This window comes from Bison bison, unplaced genomic scaffold (assembly GCF_000754665.1).
Source record: "Bison bison bison isolate TAMUID 2011002044 unplaced genomic scaffold, Bison_UMD1.0 scf7180017864141, whole genome shotgun sequence".
NCBI classification, from domain to species: Eukaryota; Metazoa; Chordata; class Mammalia; order Artiodactyla; family Bovidae; genus Bison; species Bison bison.
The window spans coordinates 2,542,555-2,559,712 of NW_011494713.1; the positions used below are offsets into that span (position 1 = coordinate 2,542,555).

The following is a 17,158-nucleotide window of genomic DNA, read 5'->3' on the forward strand; positions in this document are numbered from 1 at the left end:
GCCTGTTACTTATAAAAAGTTGTTACCAATTTTATAGGTAAAATGGTTTATTATTTTAATTTACATTGCTTTGGTTTATTAGTGAAGTAAAACATCATTGACATGTAAGCCAGATTTCAGCTTTCTTCTCTGCCTTCTAGGTTCATGTGGTTTTTGTCCAACACCAGACTTGACTTAGAGGCTGGCAGATCTTCAAGTTGTTACAAACAATTTGTGTCACAAATACTTTGGTTAGTAATGTAGACTTCACTGAATATTTTGCAGGGGAGAGTGAGGAAGGGGTTATACAACCTAAAGATCCCCTTTAGCCATGTCTGTTCTCCCTGGAATTCCTTTATCAGCTAGCCTTTCCTTCCTGTCTGATTCATCCTCTCAGCCTCTTCCTGACATCTCAGGCTTCCTCCAAGTCTTTCTCATTCCTTCTCAAGAACAGTCAAATAATTCCTCTCTAGGTTCATATGAGCATCACCATCCTCTTCTCTGAAGCCCGAATACCTACCAAGTCACTCTCAGGAGGCTTAACTTCCTCCTGCTAACTGCTGCTAAGTCACTTCAGTCGCGTCCGACTCTGTGCAATCCCATAGACGGCAGCCCACCAGGCTCCCCATCCCTGGGATTCTCCAGGCAAGACCACTGGAGTGGGTTGCCATTTCCTTCTCCAATGCAGTAAAGTGAAAAGTGAAAGTGAAGTCGCTCAGTTGTGTCCGACTCTTAGCGACCCCATGGACTACAGCCTATCAGACTCCTCCATCCATGGGATTTTCCAGGCAAGAGTACTGGAGTGGGGTGCCATTGCCTTCTCCATAACTTCCTCCTGGGTGTAGGCTAACAAAGCATCTTCTCAGCAAAATTGTGCCTCTTCATACATGGATTTCTCATTCCAGCTGCTAAGTAGTAATATTCTCCATAACATTGCAAAAACAGTATAGGCAAAAGGCAGATTTGTGGTCAAGTTTGTGTCCTGCATAGCAGGTGTACAGGATGGATTTGTGAGGGCAAGATGGAAAACAGGAAAATCACAGGTTCTTACCCTAACAAATGGTGGTAGTGTAGGCTGTTCCACTCCAGGGCCCTCCCTGTGCTGCCATTCAATTACTTTGCTTCAGGCTAGAGATACAGACAGCTTCCTCCCCAAGTCGTGTCCAACCAGAAGGCCATTTTCCACTTGGTGCCATTTCCCTAGACTCTCTGGGTCACTCTTACAGCCTCTTGAGAGAGAAGGTCTTAAGAGGCCTCTTAAGACCTCACCTCTTATTGTGAGGTCTATACCTTAAAGAACTGAAAGACATTAAACAGATACCTGTATATCATGTTCATAGCAGAATCATTTATAGTATTCCTGAAGTGGAAATAAACCACGTGTCCATTAATTGATAAATGGATACATAAAATGTAGTATGTCCTCATGACGGAATATTATTCAGCCACAATAAGGAACAAAAGTCCTGATACTTGCTACTACAGGAGTAAACCTGGGAATTGTTTTTAGCAAAAAAAAAAAAAAGAGCCAGCACAAGGCCACAAATTGTATGATTCTACGACTATGAAATGCCCAAATCAGGTAAATCCTTAGAAAGGTGATTAGTGGTCTCCAGTGACTAGGGGAGAGAGGAATAGGAGGAGTATTGCTAACCAGTATGGGGTTTTCCTTTTGGAATGATGAAAATGTTTTGGAAATAGAGGTGATGGTTGTACAACACTGTGAATGTCTAAAATGCCATTGAATTGTACACCTTAAAATGGTTCATTTTGTATAATAGGCTCCAGTTTCATCCACCTCATTAGAACTGATTGAAATGTATTCTTTTTAATGGCTGAGTAATACTCCATTGTGTATATGTACCACAGCTTTCTTATCCATTCATCTGCTGATGGACATCTAGGTTGCTTCCATGTCCTGGCTATTATAAACAGTGCTGCGATGAACATTGGGGTACACGTGTCTCTTTCCCTTCTGGTTTCCTCAGTGTGTATGCCCAGCAGTGGGATTGCTGGATCATAAGGCAGTTCTATTTCCAGTTTTTTAAGGAATCTCCACACTGTTCTCCATAGTGGCTGTACTAGTTTGCATTCCCACCAACAGTGGGAGTGAAGTAAGCCAGAAGGAAAAACACCAATACAGTATACTAACGCATATATATGGAATTTAGAAAGATGGTAACGATAACCCTGTATACGAGACAGCAAAAGAGACACTGATGTATAGAACAGTCTTATGGACTCTGTGGGAGAGGGAGAGGGTGGGAAGATTTGGGAGAATGGCATTGAAACATGAAAAAAAAAAAAAAAAACTTGCTCCTCAGTTTGTTGAAATACGTGAAATGATATCAAAGAATTTCATAAGATGAATTTCATAAGCCATACAAATGTTATTTTATGAATAAATGTATTCTGGTAAATTTTTAAAAATGTATTTAATTTAGTTCAGATAGAATTGTATGCTTTTCTTTCTTCCATTTTAAAAGTGTTTATATACAAAAATAAATAAATAAAATGGTTCATTTTATGAACTTAACTTCAATAAAAATAAACAGAATTGGTAGCTAAAATACTGAAAGCAATGTGAATCTTTCTCGTAATCACCTTATAAACTCGTGGAGGGTTACTTTGCTTGATCACTATGAGAGGGTTCAGTGGGTTTTACTTTGGAGTGAATCTGGGAGGCGGCCGGTTCTTGGCTCCTCCCTCACGGGGCGGGTCCAGGAGCGGAGCTTGGGAGACAGGGGTGGGGCCCGGGAGCCGCCGTCGCCCTGACGGGCGGGGGCACGTCAGCACGAGCTTCGCCGGTTGCCGGGAGAACCCATAACAACAAAAGGCGCGGGCAGCGGCGGTAGCGGCGGCGCGGCCGAGTGAAGTGAAGCCGAGAAGTCCTGCGCTGCGCTGGCCGCCTGAGACGGGCTTTCTCGAACCGGTCTGTGAGTGGCAGGCGGTCCGGGCCGGGCTGGAGGTCCGGGTCTGGTGCGGCGACAGCGCGTCCTCTGCGCCGGCGTCCTCGGCAGGCCGTTGGGAGGAGAGGGACTGGGACCCGCCGAGGCTTAGCTGGCGGGGGGGGCGGCTGGCACGACAGCAGGACGGAGGAGGGCGCCCGAGGGGCCTGAGGTCGTTGTTGGGGTCCCCCGGCGAGTGGCCGGGGAACTTGGGTGCCCCGTGAGATAGAGGGGCTTGAGGAATAGGGACGCGCGGGAACCCCGGACCGAGCCGGGGGGATCTTGTGTATTATCTTGTGTATTATCTTGTGTTCATACTTCCAGCTGTGGGATCTGAAGAGGGACGGGAAAGGCCCACTCTCCTTGGGGGTTTCGTTTTGTCACAGGCCTCCTTTTTTCCATTGTTGGAACTTTGCTGCATTCTAAGCTCTGCAGAAGTCTGAAAGCCCTCTCCCTTACAGCAGGAGATACTTGAGAGAGTAAGGGTGCCCAAATTCTTTCTTTGAAACATTTTTTAAAAGAAAACTTCGCCCCCTCCCAGTTTGAAAAGCTTCGTAGTTTCCCTATCTTTGCTTCCTGTCTTCTTCGTCTAGTTCTTTACGCATTTGCGGCCTTTTCTGAGATCCTTATGAGACTCACTACTCATTTGCCAGAAAGTTTCTTACGAAAAAATTTATTACTTACAAACTACAATTTCTAGATAATCACTACTGTTGAAAAGCCAGAGGCACAAGATGACTACGGTGTTTGGAGACACTCTTCTAATCAGTAACGGCATCAGTAATCAAACATTTCTCCTTCCTTTGCTCATATTTCAGAACTCCATTGAGTGTGCGTAAATATCACCAGCCAATCATATTTTACCTTTCTTCAGATTTATTGGTGAGATAATATATATGCTTCTGATGGCTGTATTTGATCAGTATCTAAAGAAGTATGAGTACTATGGATTTTAAAAAAAAAGAAAAATAAATTCTTTTATACTGATTTTTTTTTTTTTTTTGGCTAGCTATATTTTATGGGCCTTTATTGGTTTTTAGTGATTATAGTAGGTGGATTTCTGTGGCCTTTAGATTCAGATTGTTTATAGATACTCCTATTTAAAAAATCAATAAAGTGAAAACATCTCAATTACACTTGTACCTTTTATTAGCAATTTTATTGGAAGTAGTTAGGTTTAGCTTAACATAGACTGTTTTGTTTTAATGTGATGGTATTAAAAAAAACTAATCTGTGTGATAAAAACTCCTAATATAGGTGTTCAGAGACATTTGGAAGAACTAAATCATACTACATCCCTGTAGTTTCTTTGGAAAATTTTCCAATACCAAATGTTCTATAGTCCTTTATTATCCAAGAAAAGATTCACCATATTTATGAGTATTTGTTTTTTCAGTGCAGAATTTGACTAGAATGATTAAAACTGCCAAGGTTAAGTGCATCTCTTTGGCCATTAAGGATAGTTTGTTGACTCTGTTTTGGGATTTTATAGCCCAAGGGAGCTGGGCTATTTTAACTCTCATTGGGCTCTTAGTACAGTGATGTAAATGTTTTTTTGTTACTGTGATCCTTTTCAGACTGTCCACTCACCGAATTATAAATGCACAGTACTACTGCAGAGTTCTTTTTAAAGGCTAGTGAATACTAAATGTGTCTTAATTAGCATTTTCATTGCATGTAGTGCTGAAAATATTATTTTAGTCCATTAGTCTGCTCAGTTACTAGAAAGCCCTTCTCCATAGGGCTCAGCCCCACCCCAAATTGATTACTTTTCATCTGCATTTAAACATAGATAACTTGTTTGTTACTTCCTTTTTCTCTTTTATACGAACAAGACTGTGAACATTCTTTTACAACTTTTTATGTCAACATATGTTTTTGTTTCTTTGGGAAATACACTTGAGAGTAGCATTGCTGGGTGAAGTGATAACTGTGTGTTTAACATTTTGAGCGCCAGCCTGTTCCCACTGGAGAGGGCATGGCAACCGACTCCAGTATTCTTGCCTGGAGAATCTCATGGACAGAGGAGCCTGGCAGGCTACAGTCCATGGAGTCGAAAAGAGCCAAACACAATTGAAGCAACTTTGCACACTCACACAGACTATTCCAAAGCGGCTGTATCATTGGTATTCCCATGCTATGCTAAGTCACTTCAGTCGTGTCTGACTCTGTGTGACCCCGTAGACGGCAGCCCACCAGTCTCCCCTGTCCCTGGGATTCTCCAGGCAAGAACACTGGAGTGGAGTGCCATTTCCTTCTCCAATGCATGAAAGTGAAAAGTGAAAGTGAAGTCGCTCAGTCGTGTCCTACTCTTCGAGACCCCGTGGACTGCAGCCCACCAGGCCCCTCCGTCCATGGGGTTTTCCAGGCAAGAGTTCTGGAGTGGGGTGCCATTGCCTTCTCCGGTGTATTCCCATAAGGGTTCCATATTCTCTACCTTCTTGCCAACACTTACGTGATCTTTTTTATAGCTATGTCAGTGGGTATAAAGTGATATCTGATTGTGTTTATATATATATAATTTTATATAAATAAAATTTATTTATTATGGTCTTCCCTGGTCACTGAGATGGTAAAGAATCTGCCCGCAAAACTGGAGATCCAGGTTTGATCCCTGGGTAGGGAAGATCCCCTGGAGAAGAGAACAGCAACCTGCTCCGATATTCTTGCCGGGAAAATTCCATGGACGGAGGAGCCTGGTGGGCTACAGTCCTTGGGATCTCAAAGAGTCGGACATGACTGAGCAACTAACCACTACACTACATAATTTTATTTATTTATTATTTATTTTCTGCTTGGTCTTTGTTGATTTGCCCTGGATTTCTCTAGTTGCGGTGAGCTGGGGCTACTTACTCTTTGTTGTAGTGCAAGGGCTTCTCATTGCAGTGGCTTCTCTTGTGGGCTCTAGGCCAAGGGCTCAGTAATTGTGGCACATGGGCCTAGTTGCCCCGCAGCATGTGGAATCTTCCTGGACCAGGGATTGAACCCGAGTACCTTGCATTCCAAGGCAGATTCTTAACCACTGGACCACCAGGGAAGCCCCCTGGGCATTTTTATATCATCGTTGAAAAACTCTCTTTTCAGATCTTTTGCCCACTTTTAAATTTGTTTGTTTTTTTTTTTCCTTCTGAATTGTAATAGTTCTTTATATATTCTAGACACAAATGGTTATTAGATATATGACTTGCAAGTATTTTCTCCTGTGGCTCAGCAGTATAGGATCTCCTGCCAATGCAGGAGATGCAGGTTCGACCCCTGGGTCAAGAAGATCTCTTGGAGAAAGAAATGGCAACTCAATCCAGTATTCTTTTCCTGGAGAATCCCAATTCATGGGGTCACAGAAGAGTCAGACATGACTGGGCGACTAAACAACAGTAACATTAAATTCTTTTCACTTTTTTTTTTTTCTGTTATCAATATTGTATTTTTTTTATATTCCTTTTTAAAATTTTTATTGGAGTATAGTTGATTTACAGTGTTATGTTAATTTCTGCTATATAGCAAAGTGATTCAGATATATATATATACACACACACACACACTTTCTTTTCCATTATGATTTATCACAGGATATTGAATACAGTTACAGTGCTATACAGTAGGACCTTGTTGTTCATCCATTCTATATATAATAGTTTGCATCTACTAACCCTAAACTGGAGAAGGCAATGGCACCCCACTCCAGTACTCTTGCCTGGAAAATCCCATGGACGGAGGAGCCTGGTAGGCTGCAGTCCATGGGGTTGCGAAGAGTCGGGCATGAATGAGTGACTTCACTTTGACTTTTCACTTTCATGCATTGGAGAAGGAAATGGCAACCCACTCCAGTGTTCTTGCCTGGAGAATCCCAGGGACGGGGGAGCCTGGTGGGCTGACGTCTATGGGGTCGCACAGAGTCGGACACGACTGAAGCAACTCAGCAGCAGCAGCAGCAACCCTTAAACTCCCACTCTGTTCTTCCCTCATCCTCTCTCCACCTTGACAACTGCAGATCTGTTCTCTATGTCTATGAGTCTTTGTTTTGTAGATGAGTTAATTTGTGTCATATTTTAGATTCCACATACAAGTGATACCATATGTACTTGTATTTTTCTAACTTACTTCATTTTGTATGATAATCTCTAAGTCTATCTATGTTGCTGCAAATGGTATTATTTTCCTTTTTTATGGCTGAGTAGTATTCCATTGTCTATACATACCACATCTTCTTTATCCATTTATCTGTTGATGAACATTTGGGTTATTTCCATGTCTTGATTGTTGTGAATAGTGCGGCTATCTTTTCATTTTCTTGGTAGTATCCTTTGGGGTACAAACTTTTAATTTGATTGAGTTCATTTTATCTACTTTTCCTTTTACCACTTCTTGCTATTGCTTTTGCTTTTGGTGACATAAATGAGAAACCATTGCTAAATTCAATTCAACAATGAATTACCCTTGTGTTTTCTTTTAAGGCTTTTGTAGTATATACTTGCTTTACAATGTTGTATTAGTTTCTCCTGTACAGCAAAATGAATCAGCTGTTTTGTTGTTTAGTCACTACATTGTGTCCAACCCTTTTGTGACCCAGTGGACTGTAGCCTGCCAAACTCCTCTGCCCATGGGATTTCCTAGGTGAGAATACTGGAGTGGGTTGCCAGTTCCTTCTCCAGGAGATCTTCTCAACTCAGGGATTGAACTCATATCTCTTGCATTACAGGCAGATTTTTTACCACTGAGCCATCAAGGAAGCCATATATCCCCTCATTTTTAGTTTCCTTTTCCATTTTGGTCACCACAGATCATTGAGTAGAGTTCCTTGTGCTGTACAGTAGGGTCTCATTAACTATCTATTTTATACATAGTTTCAATAGTGTATATATGTCAATCACAATCTCAGTCTCCCAATTCATCCCACACACCCCTCTTCCCACTGGTATCTATATGTTTGTTCTGTCTGTGTCTCTATTTCTGCTTTGTAAATAAGATTGTCTATACCAATTTTTTCAGATTCCACATATATGTATTAATATATGATATTTATTTTTCTGACTTGCTTCACTCTATAGGTCTCTAGGTCCATTCACATCTATGGAAATGTCCCAATTTTGTTCCTTTTTATGTCTGAGTAATATTCCATTGTATTTTGTATGTACCATATCTTCTTATCCATTCCTCTGTTGATGAACATTTAGATTGCTTCCATATCCTGGCTGTTGTAAATAGTGCTGCAGTGAACATTGGGGTGCATATATCATTTTGAATTATGGTTTTGTCCAAGTGTATGCCCAGGGTGGGATTGCTGGATCAAGTATGGTACTTCTGTTTTTAGTTTTTTAAGAAACCTCCATACTGTTCTCCATAGTGACCATATCAATTTACATTCCCACCAACAGTGTAAGAGCATTCTCTTTTTCTTCACACCCTCTCCAGCATTTATTGTTTGTAGATTTTTTGATGATGGCCATTCTGACAGTGTGAGGTGATACCTTGTTGTAGTTTTTATTTGATTTGCACTTCCCTAATTAGTGATATTTAGCATCTTTTCTGTGTTTTTTAGCCATCTGTATATCTTCCTTGGAGAAATGTTTATTTAAATCTTCTGCCCATTTTTTTGGTTGGGTTGTGTTTTTTTTTTTTTTTTTAATTGAGTTACAGGAGCCGTTTGTATACAGTTTTCGAGATTAATCCTTTGTCAGTTGCTTCACTTGCAAATACTTTCCTCCCTTTCTATGGGTTGTTTTTTTGTCTTGTTTATGGTTTCTTTTGCTATGCAAAAAGCTTTTAAGTTTAATTAGGTCTCATTTCTTTATTTTTATTACTCTGGGAGGTGAGTCAGAAAAGATCTTACTGTGATTTATGTCAGAGTGTTCTGCCTATGTTTTTCTCTAAGAGTTAGGTCTTTAATCCATTTTGAGTTTATTTTTGTGTATGGTGTTAGGGAGTGTTGTAATTTCATTCTTTTACATTAGATGTCCAGTTTTCCCCTCACCACTTATTGAAGAGTCTGTCTTTCTCCATTGTATGTCTTTGCCCTCTTTGTCATAGAAATTAGGTGACCATAGGTGGGTGAGTTTATCTCTGAGCAGTTTATCCAATTATTGATCTATATTTCTGTTTTTGTTCCTGTACCATACTGTCTTGATTACTGTTGCCTGGTTATGAAATTGGGGAAGTATATCCTCCAACTTTGTCCTTTTTCAGTATTGTATTTGCTATTCTGTGTTCCTTGAATTTAGAATCAGCTTTTCAATTTCTACAAAGAAGTCAGCTGGGATTTTGATAGGCATTCTGTTTAATCTTGAGAGCAGTTTGAGGAATATTGCCATTTTAAGCTTTCCAGTTCATGAACAGGAGATGTTTTTCCATTTATTTATCTCTTCTTTAGTTTCAACAATATTTTGTAGTTTTCAGAGTGTAAGTTTTACATGTCTTTTGTTAAATATATTCCTGAGCATTTGATTCTTTCTAATGTTATTGTAAATGGAATTGTTTTCTTAATTTATTTTTCAGGTTCATTGTAAATATAGCTACCAATTTAATTTTTAGTGTATTAATCCTACCAGAGAATTTTAGAAAAAGTACCACATAATTTATGAATGAAACAACAGTTTTTCTGTTAGTTTTGGTTATCTTTGAATAAAAAGTTTCATTTAAAATTTACATTGATTTATAGAAATCCTTTAAACTGTTTTCATGGATTAATTTCTAACATTTGTGACAAAGGGGAGATGTTATTTTTCAGTACATAGCTGTGAAGTCTAATATAAGGGTTTGCTTTGTACTACTTGTGTACATATGTACAATTACCAGTTATTTCCTTGCTGTATGTTTCTAACTCCCCAGTTATTCAATATTTAAATAAATGAGCTGGGAAACATATTAACCGTTATAGAAAGAATGGCATGATTGAATCCCATTCACTTATCACTTTGCTTTATCATTTACTAACTCATGGCTCCCACCCCCTAAATTATTTTGCTGCAAAGCTGGACATTGTATTGTTTCATTTATAAATTATATAGGTATACTTTTTCTAGACAGATTTACTCTTTGTAGCTATCTTATATTGGAATAAAGCCTGCTCTAATTGACTTTGCTTTAGAAGATGGTTAGTGTATTAGGAAAGAAGAGTCAATAACTAAATTTTGTTTTTATTTTGATACACAGGGGTCCAGATCTTACGTAAAATGGATGTGTCTCACACTAGATGATGGATATTAAGTAGAAAATCTATTTAGTAAAATCTAAGCTGCCATGGAAGAAATACCAGTTAAAGTTGCTATAAGAATTAGACCTCTGCTGTGCAAAGAAGTTCTTCATAATCATCAAGCTTGTGTGAGAGTTATTCCAAACACCCAACAAATTATCATTGGGAGAGATAGAATCTTTACTTTTGATTTTGTTTTTGGCAAAAATTCCACTCAAGATGAAGTTTATAATACCTGTATAAAGCCATTAGTGTTGTCACTCATTGAGGGCTATAATGCAACTGTTTTTGCCTATGGACAGACTGGATCTGGGAAGACATACACCATCGGAGGAGGCCATGTTGGTAAGATTCTCGTACTCTGACTTTTATTTTAGATAGTAGAAAGAAGTTGAAATACTACAGTGCCCGACACATAGTGGGTGCTTAGCATATTGATTGAATGAAATAATGAATAGGATAATTAGATGTATTCATAAGATCATTTTTGAAAGATTTGTTTTTCAATATTGAAGTTTCATTAAACAGTTTAATTCATCATTATATTTGCTTGAGAAAAGACCTTTAAGACAATATTCAGTGTTCAGCTCTTTGTCATTTTTTCACAGTTTTGAGATATAATTGACTTGTAACATGGTGTTAGTCCAAAGTATATAGCATAATGATTTGGTATACCTATATATTGCAGAATGATATAGCTTAACATTAGTCACCTCACGTAATTACATGTTTTTCTTGTGATATGAACTTTTAAGTTCTACTGTGTTAACAGTTTTCAAATATACAATACATATTGTTAAGTACAGTCACCATGTTGTACATTACATCCCCAGAACTTAATTATCTCATAGTTTTTACCTTTTGAGCACCTTCACCCATTTCGCCACCTCCCAACCCTGGCCTCTGGCAACACGTTCTCGTTTTGAACAGAATTTAAAATAAGAGAGAAATGAGTTAACATGATCAGATTTTGCATCTTTTAGTATCATAAATGTTGAGAGTCCTGCAACTAAGACATAGAGGCAGTAGAAGAAACGTATTATGTAAAGTGTTTTTAAACATTTTCTAGCCAGATTTCGATTTTATTTTTCTAGCTTTAATGAGGTGTAATTGACAAATACAGTTGTGAAATATTTAAAGTGTACAAGACTTAGGGGCAGTAGGAGAAATGTATTATGTAAAGTGTTTTTTAAACATTTTCTAGCCAGATTTCTATTTTATTTTTCTAGCTTTATTGAGGTATAATTGACAAATACAGTTGTAAAATATTTAAAGTGTACAGCATCATTATTAGATAAATGTATACATTATGAAAGGATTCCTCCCATCCGGTTAACATATCCATCACCTCATGTATAAGCAAATTTTTACTTTTAGAACTGAATATTTTTGGATAGAAATTCTCTTGTTTGTAATTCTAGTTGAGAAAGGTGGGATCATAGGATTTTCTTTAGAGCTGGAAGGAACCTTGAAAATAGTTTCTCTTTCTTTCTTTGGCTCCAGCCAAAGAGCAATGAAGGGCTTGTTCAGTTAGGTGGCTGGTAATGGAGCTGAGATTGAAAGCTAGGTTCTCTGCTAAGATCGTTTACTCTATTGATTTTTGTTTTCCCCCACTAAAAACAAACTTTGAATGTTGTGCATATGTATCATAGTCTAAAATTATTGTTAATATTCTGTCTATGTGTAATGATTATCAGTGTGTTTGCTTTGATGCTTCTCAAACACTTAAATACTTGACTTTCAGGAACATCTCTTTTTATAAGCAGGAACTGGTAGGGAGAGTTAGAGGGCAGCTGTGTTGTCCAGTGAAGCTCTTATTCCAAGATTAAATGGAGGAGTCATAAGTGTCCAATATCTCCTACCCCTTCCCGTTTTTTAGAATCACAGTGATATACAATTAAGAGATTAAAGATACTAGATTATTTTAGGGTCTCATGATAAATAATTCAATTTTTTTTCTACTACAAGTTGTGGGTTTTCTTGAGGACTTAGCTTTGTTTTTTTTTGATTGGCAAATGTTTTATGTTCTTTAAGACTCAGTATATTAAAAAAAAAAGACTCAGTATATGCCTTATACTAATAAGAGTTATAAAATTTTCACAGCTTGGTGACATACAGCTAAATTGTTTTTTAAAAGGCCATGAATCCAATTTTAATTCCTTAAGGGAAAAAGTTATTAAAGTTATATATTGTCCTAAAACATTTTAATTGGTCTAAAATACTTCATTCCAGAAGAAATATCACCATTAGGAACAGTTTTTTATTCCCCCCCAGTTAAAAAAATTAATGTTCATTGTAAAAAGAATTGCATATGATGCTTAAGAAATCAAATTGAACAAATGAAAGCTTCTTTCATTCCTAGGAAATAACACCTTGCTGTGTACATTGCTGTCTAGAGTCCTCTAGACATTTTCTAGGCTTATTACAAGTATTCATACATGTAGTTTTTGTTTTTTGTTGTTATTTGTCTATTTAATGAGGTATTTTATACCTATAATTCTATAACTTTCCTTTTTCATTTAACAGTATAAAGTATCATTTCATTTTTTTCCCATTTAGGTCATAGAATTTCAACTTTTTTTTTGACTGCACATATAATATTCCATCGTTTAAATGGATCATAGTTCATCCATTCCAGCATTAAGGGACAGTATTAATAATTAGGTTTGATTTTTACTGTTATAAAAAGTTGCAAGGGGTTTCCTGGTGGTCTAGTGCTTATGATTTGGTGTTTTCACCACCATGGCCCAGGTTCAGTCCCTGGTCAGGGAACTTAGATCCCACAAGCTTCTAGGTGCCCCCCAAAAACATTGCAGTGTGTATCTTGTTACATTTAACTTTGGATCCATGTGCTAGTATTTCTGTAGAATAGATTCCTAAAAGTAAATTTGTTGAGTAATGGGTGTGTGCTAATTTGCTTCAGTCGTGTCCAATTCTGTGCGACCCTATGGACTGCATACTGCCAGGCTCCTCTGTCCATGGGATTTTCCAGGCAGTAATACTAGAGTGGTTTGCCATGCCCTCTTCCAGGGAATCTTCCCAACCCAGGGATCAAACCTACCTCTCTCATGTCTCCTGCATTGTCAGGCCGGTTCTTTACCACTAGTGCTATGTGTGTGTACATTTAAAATGTGAATAGTGACAAATTATCCTCCAAAAAGACTGTACCTGTGTATATTTCCACTACCAATATATGAAAGCCATTTATTTTCTCTATTCTTGCCAATCACAGGAACTCATAAATTCAAAATATTTCTCTCACCATCTGGTAGGTGAAAAATTACACTTTGTTTGAAGTTGCATTTCTTGATGTATTTGTGAAAATAGCATTTTCAGTTTCCCAGGCTACCTATAGAACACCAATTCTAGGTCAGCCATCTACTGTTTGATTATTGACCATGCAAATAATGTTGTTTTTTTCTCCAATAAATGATTGCATTTGCAGTGGCTAGGGCTTGCCACGGAGAAGGCGATGGCACCCCACTCCAGTACTCTTGCCTGGAAAACCCCGTGGACGGAGGAGCCTGGTGGGCTGCAGTCCATGGGGTCGCTGAGGGTCAGACACAACTGAGCGACTTCACTTTCACTTTTCAGTTTCATGCATTGGAGAAGGAAATGGCAACCCACTCCAGTGATCTTGCCTAGAGAATTCCAGGGATGGCAGAGCCTGGTGGGCTGCCGTCTATGGGGTCGCATAGAGTCGGACACGACTGAGGCGACTTAGCAGCAGCAGCAGCAGCAGCAGGGCTTCCCTGGTGGCTCAGATGGTAAAGAATCCGCCTGCAATGTGGGACACCTGGATTCAGTTCCTGGGTTGTGAAGATCCCCTGGAGGAGGGGATGGCAACCTACTCCAGTATTCTTGTCTGGAGAATCCCCATGGACAGAGGAGCCTGGAGGGTTATATAGTCCATGGGGTCGCAAAGAATCGGACAGGACTAAGCAACTAAGCACAGCACAGGGTACCATGTTAGGCACTGGGGTAAAATGAAAATCTGTTATTTTTCAGTGTAATACTTATTGAAAGTCACACTCATTTTCCTGCTTTTCAGAACCTTGAATTTACCAACTTTTACCAAGCATAACGTCTAAAAACTTTCATTTGCATACTCTTTAAATAGTGTATAAAAGCTAAATGATGGCTGTTGAAGTATAAAACTTTATAGTTCCTTTCTGAAATAGTCTGTTTCAGGAATATAAGTGTGACATTGAACATGTAATCTTTCAGTTACCAGAATACATTTTGAAGCTTTAATTATAAATATTATTTGTAATTCAGCTTTTTGATACATCTTTTGAATTGCTGTGCTTTGTTATCTGTTGAAATGGGAAATGAATGAGCTATTTCTGATCAGCCTCATATTCTGGCTAAGCTAGAATGCATATATAATGCTGGAGTTTATAAATAGTGCTATTGGCTAGTTCCTGGAAGCTCTCGAAGGAATTTTCACTTTCTTATATTGGAAAAACCTGCAGTTTCCTTCACTTGCCACACGATGGTGATCTTGCATCTTTTTTGGGTTTTCTGGTGGTGCCCTGGGCAGTGAAAGCGCAGTCCTAACCACTGAACCACCAGGGAGTTCCCCTGTCTTGCATCTTGAATTAAGTGAATGACTGTCCAGGTTAATTTGGCTCAGGTTTTCAGGATGTCTGTTGCCTAAAATCTGAACATTGATAATCTTCAACTTGGAAGCACGTTGTTTTTAAGGTTCATTTGTAAGCCATTTTTTTGTAGCTTGGAATGTATTTTCCATGAAAGTGAAGGTGTTAGTTCCTCAGTCGTGTCCAACTCTTTGCGACCCCATGGACTATAGCCCACCAGGCTCCTCTGTCCATGGAATTCTCCAGGCAAGAATACCGGAGTGGGTTGCCATTTTCCTGCTCCAGGGGATCTTCCCTACCCAGGGATCGAAGCCAGGTCTCCCGCACTGCAGGTGGATTCTGAACCACCAGGGGAAAAAAGCTCAAGCTTTTTTCAAAATGTGCTTTTTGGCTAAGTGTCAAGAAATATGACACCAATATTTTTTTTGTTTGTTTGTTTTTAAATTTTATTTTATTTTCAATATATTTTTTTAAAGGGTTCTTGCTAACATAAATGAGTTGCATTCCATTCATTTGGAATACAATAATAAATAGTCTACCTGGATTATAATAAATAGTCTAAATAGAGATATTTTAGTGCATCAGACTGTGAGATAAGTTGACCTAACCTGGGCTTAGTTTCTACTACCTCTGTCTGTTTTGAACTTCATAGGCACCAGTTATGCCTGTTGCATTCCTGGGGCTTTCAGTGTTTCTTTATTAAATCTTTTATTTTTGCCTTAAACTGTTACATAAGTATCATTTAGGTTTTTGTTGTCTTGTCATTTGGTTGTCAGATTTTTGTTTTGTGCTTTTTCCAATTCTGTACAGAATCTTTAGTTTATTTTTATAATCTATATTTAAAACTTTTAGACTATATATGTATTTCTGAAGGTAAAAGTTCAAGTATTACAACTATGAAAGTTTTCCTTTCTTTTTTCTCCCTGTCCTAACTCCCCAGAGGTAACCATTTTTTGTGAATTTTTCAGAAGTACCCTTCACATAGATATGTATATATGTTTTCTTTTACCCAAGTGAAATTTGCTCTGCAGTTTCTTTTTCTACTTTGTGGATCTTAGATATCTGTTTAAAAATAGATGCATGATATACCATTGTTAACCATTCTCCTACTAATGGATTTGTTAGTGTTCAGAATTTTTTCTCAATTACAAGACATCTTTCAGTTCAGTTCTGTTGCTCAGTTGTGTCCGACTCTTTGCGACCCCATGAACTGCAGGATGCCAGGCCTCCCTGTCCATCACCAACTCCCAGAGTTTACCCACACTCACGTCCATTGAGTCGGTGATGCCATCCAACCACCTTATCCACTGTTGTCCCCTTCTCCTCCTGCATCAGGGAGTCAAATGAGTCAGCTCTTTTCAAATGAGTCAGCTCTTCGCATCAGGTGGCCAAAGTATTGGAGTTTCAGCTTCAACATCAGTCCTTCCAATAAACAGCCAGGACTGATCTCCTTTAGAATGGATTGGGTGGATCTTCTTGCAGTCCAACAGACTCTCAAGAGTCTTCTCCAACACCACAGTTCAAAAGCATCAATTCTTCAGCACTCAGCTTTCTTCACAGTCCAACTCTCACATCCATACATGACCACTGGAAAAACCATAGCCTTGACTAGATGGACCTTTGTTGGCAAAGTAATGTCTCTGCTTTTTAATATGCTGTCTGCTGCTGCTGCTGCTAAGTCACTTCAATCATGTCTGACTCTATGCAACCCCATAGACGGCAGCCCACCAGGTGCCCCCGTCCCTGGGATTCTCCAGGCAAGAACACTAGAGTGGGTTGCCATTTCCTTCTCCAGTGCATGAAAGTGAAAAGTGAAAGTGAAGTCGCTTAGTCGAGTCCAACTTGTAGCGACCCCATGGACTGCCCGCCCATGGGATCCGCCCATGGGATTTTCCAGGCAAGAGTACTGGAGTGGGTTGCTATTGCCTTCTCCGAATATGCTGTCTAGGTTGGTCATAACTTTCCTTCCAAGGAGTAAGTGTCTTTTAATTTCATGGCTGCAGTCACCATCTGCAGTGATTTTGGAGCCCAGAAAAATAAAGTCAGCCACTGTTTCCACTGTTTCCCCATCTATTGGCCATGAAGTGATGGGACCGGATGCCATGGTCTTAGTTTTCTGAATGTTGAGCATTAAGCCAACTTGCTCGCTCTCCTCTTTTACTTTCATCAAGAGGTTCTTTAGTTCTTCTTCACTTTCTGCCATAAGGGTGGTGTCATCTGCATATCTGAGGTTACTGATATTTCTCCCGGCAATCTTGATTCCAGCTTGTGCTTCCTCCAGCCCAGCATTTCTCATGATGTACTCTGCATATAAGTTAAATAAGCAGGGTGACAATATACAGCCTTGACATACTCCTTTCCCAATTTGGAAACAGTCTGTTGTTCCATGTCCAGTTCTAACTGTTGCTTCCTGACCTGCATATAGGTTTCTCAGGAGGCAG

The 17,158-nt window shown here is 39.0% G+C and overlaps 1 protein-coding gene across 5 annotated transcripts in view; it reads left to right on the forward strand.

Moving 5' to 3' along the window:
- The first annotated feature begins 2,756 nt into the window (after positions 1-2,756).
- Positions 2,757-17,158, forward strand: part of KIF27 (kinesin family member 27) — a 93,121-nt gene continuing 78,719 nt past the window's right edge. For 2 of the 5 annotated variants that reach the window (XM_010840063.1, XM_010840068.1), the window contains exons 1-2: positions 2,757-2,911; positions 10,077-10,461. In XM_010840063.1, the coding sequence (XP_010838365.1) occupies positions 10,164-10,461 (298 nt within the window). In that variant the 5' untranslated portion in view covers positions 2,757-2,911; positions 10,077-10,163. Of the gene's footprint in view, positions 2,916-3,313; positions 3,407-10,076; positions 10,462-17,158 lie in introns of those variants that run through there. The other 3 variants (XM_010840066.1, XM_010840067.1, XM_010840069.1) reach the window with 3 other exon arrangements.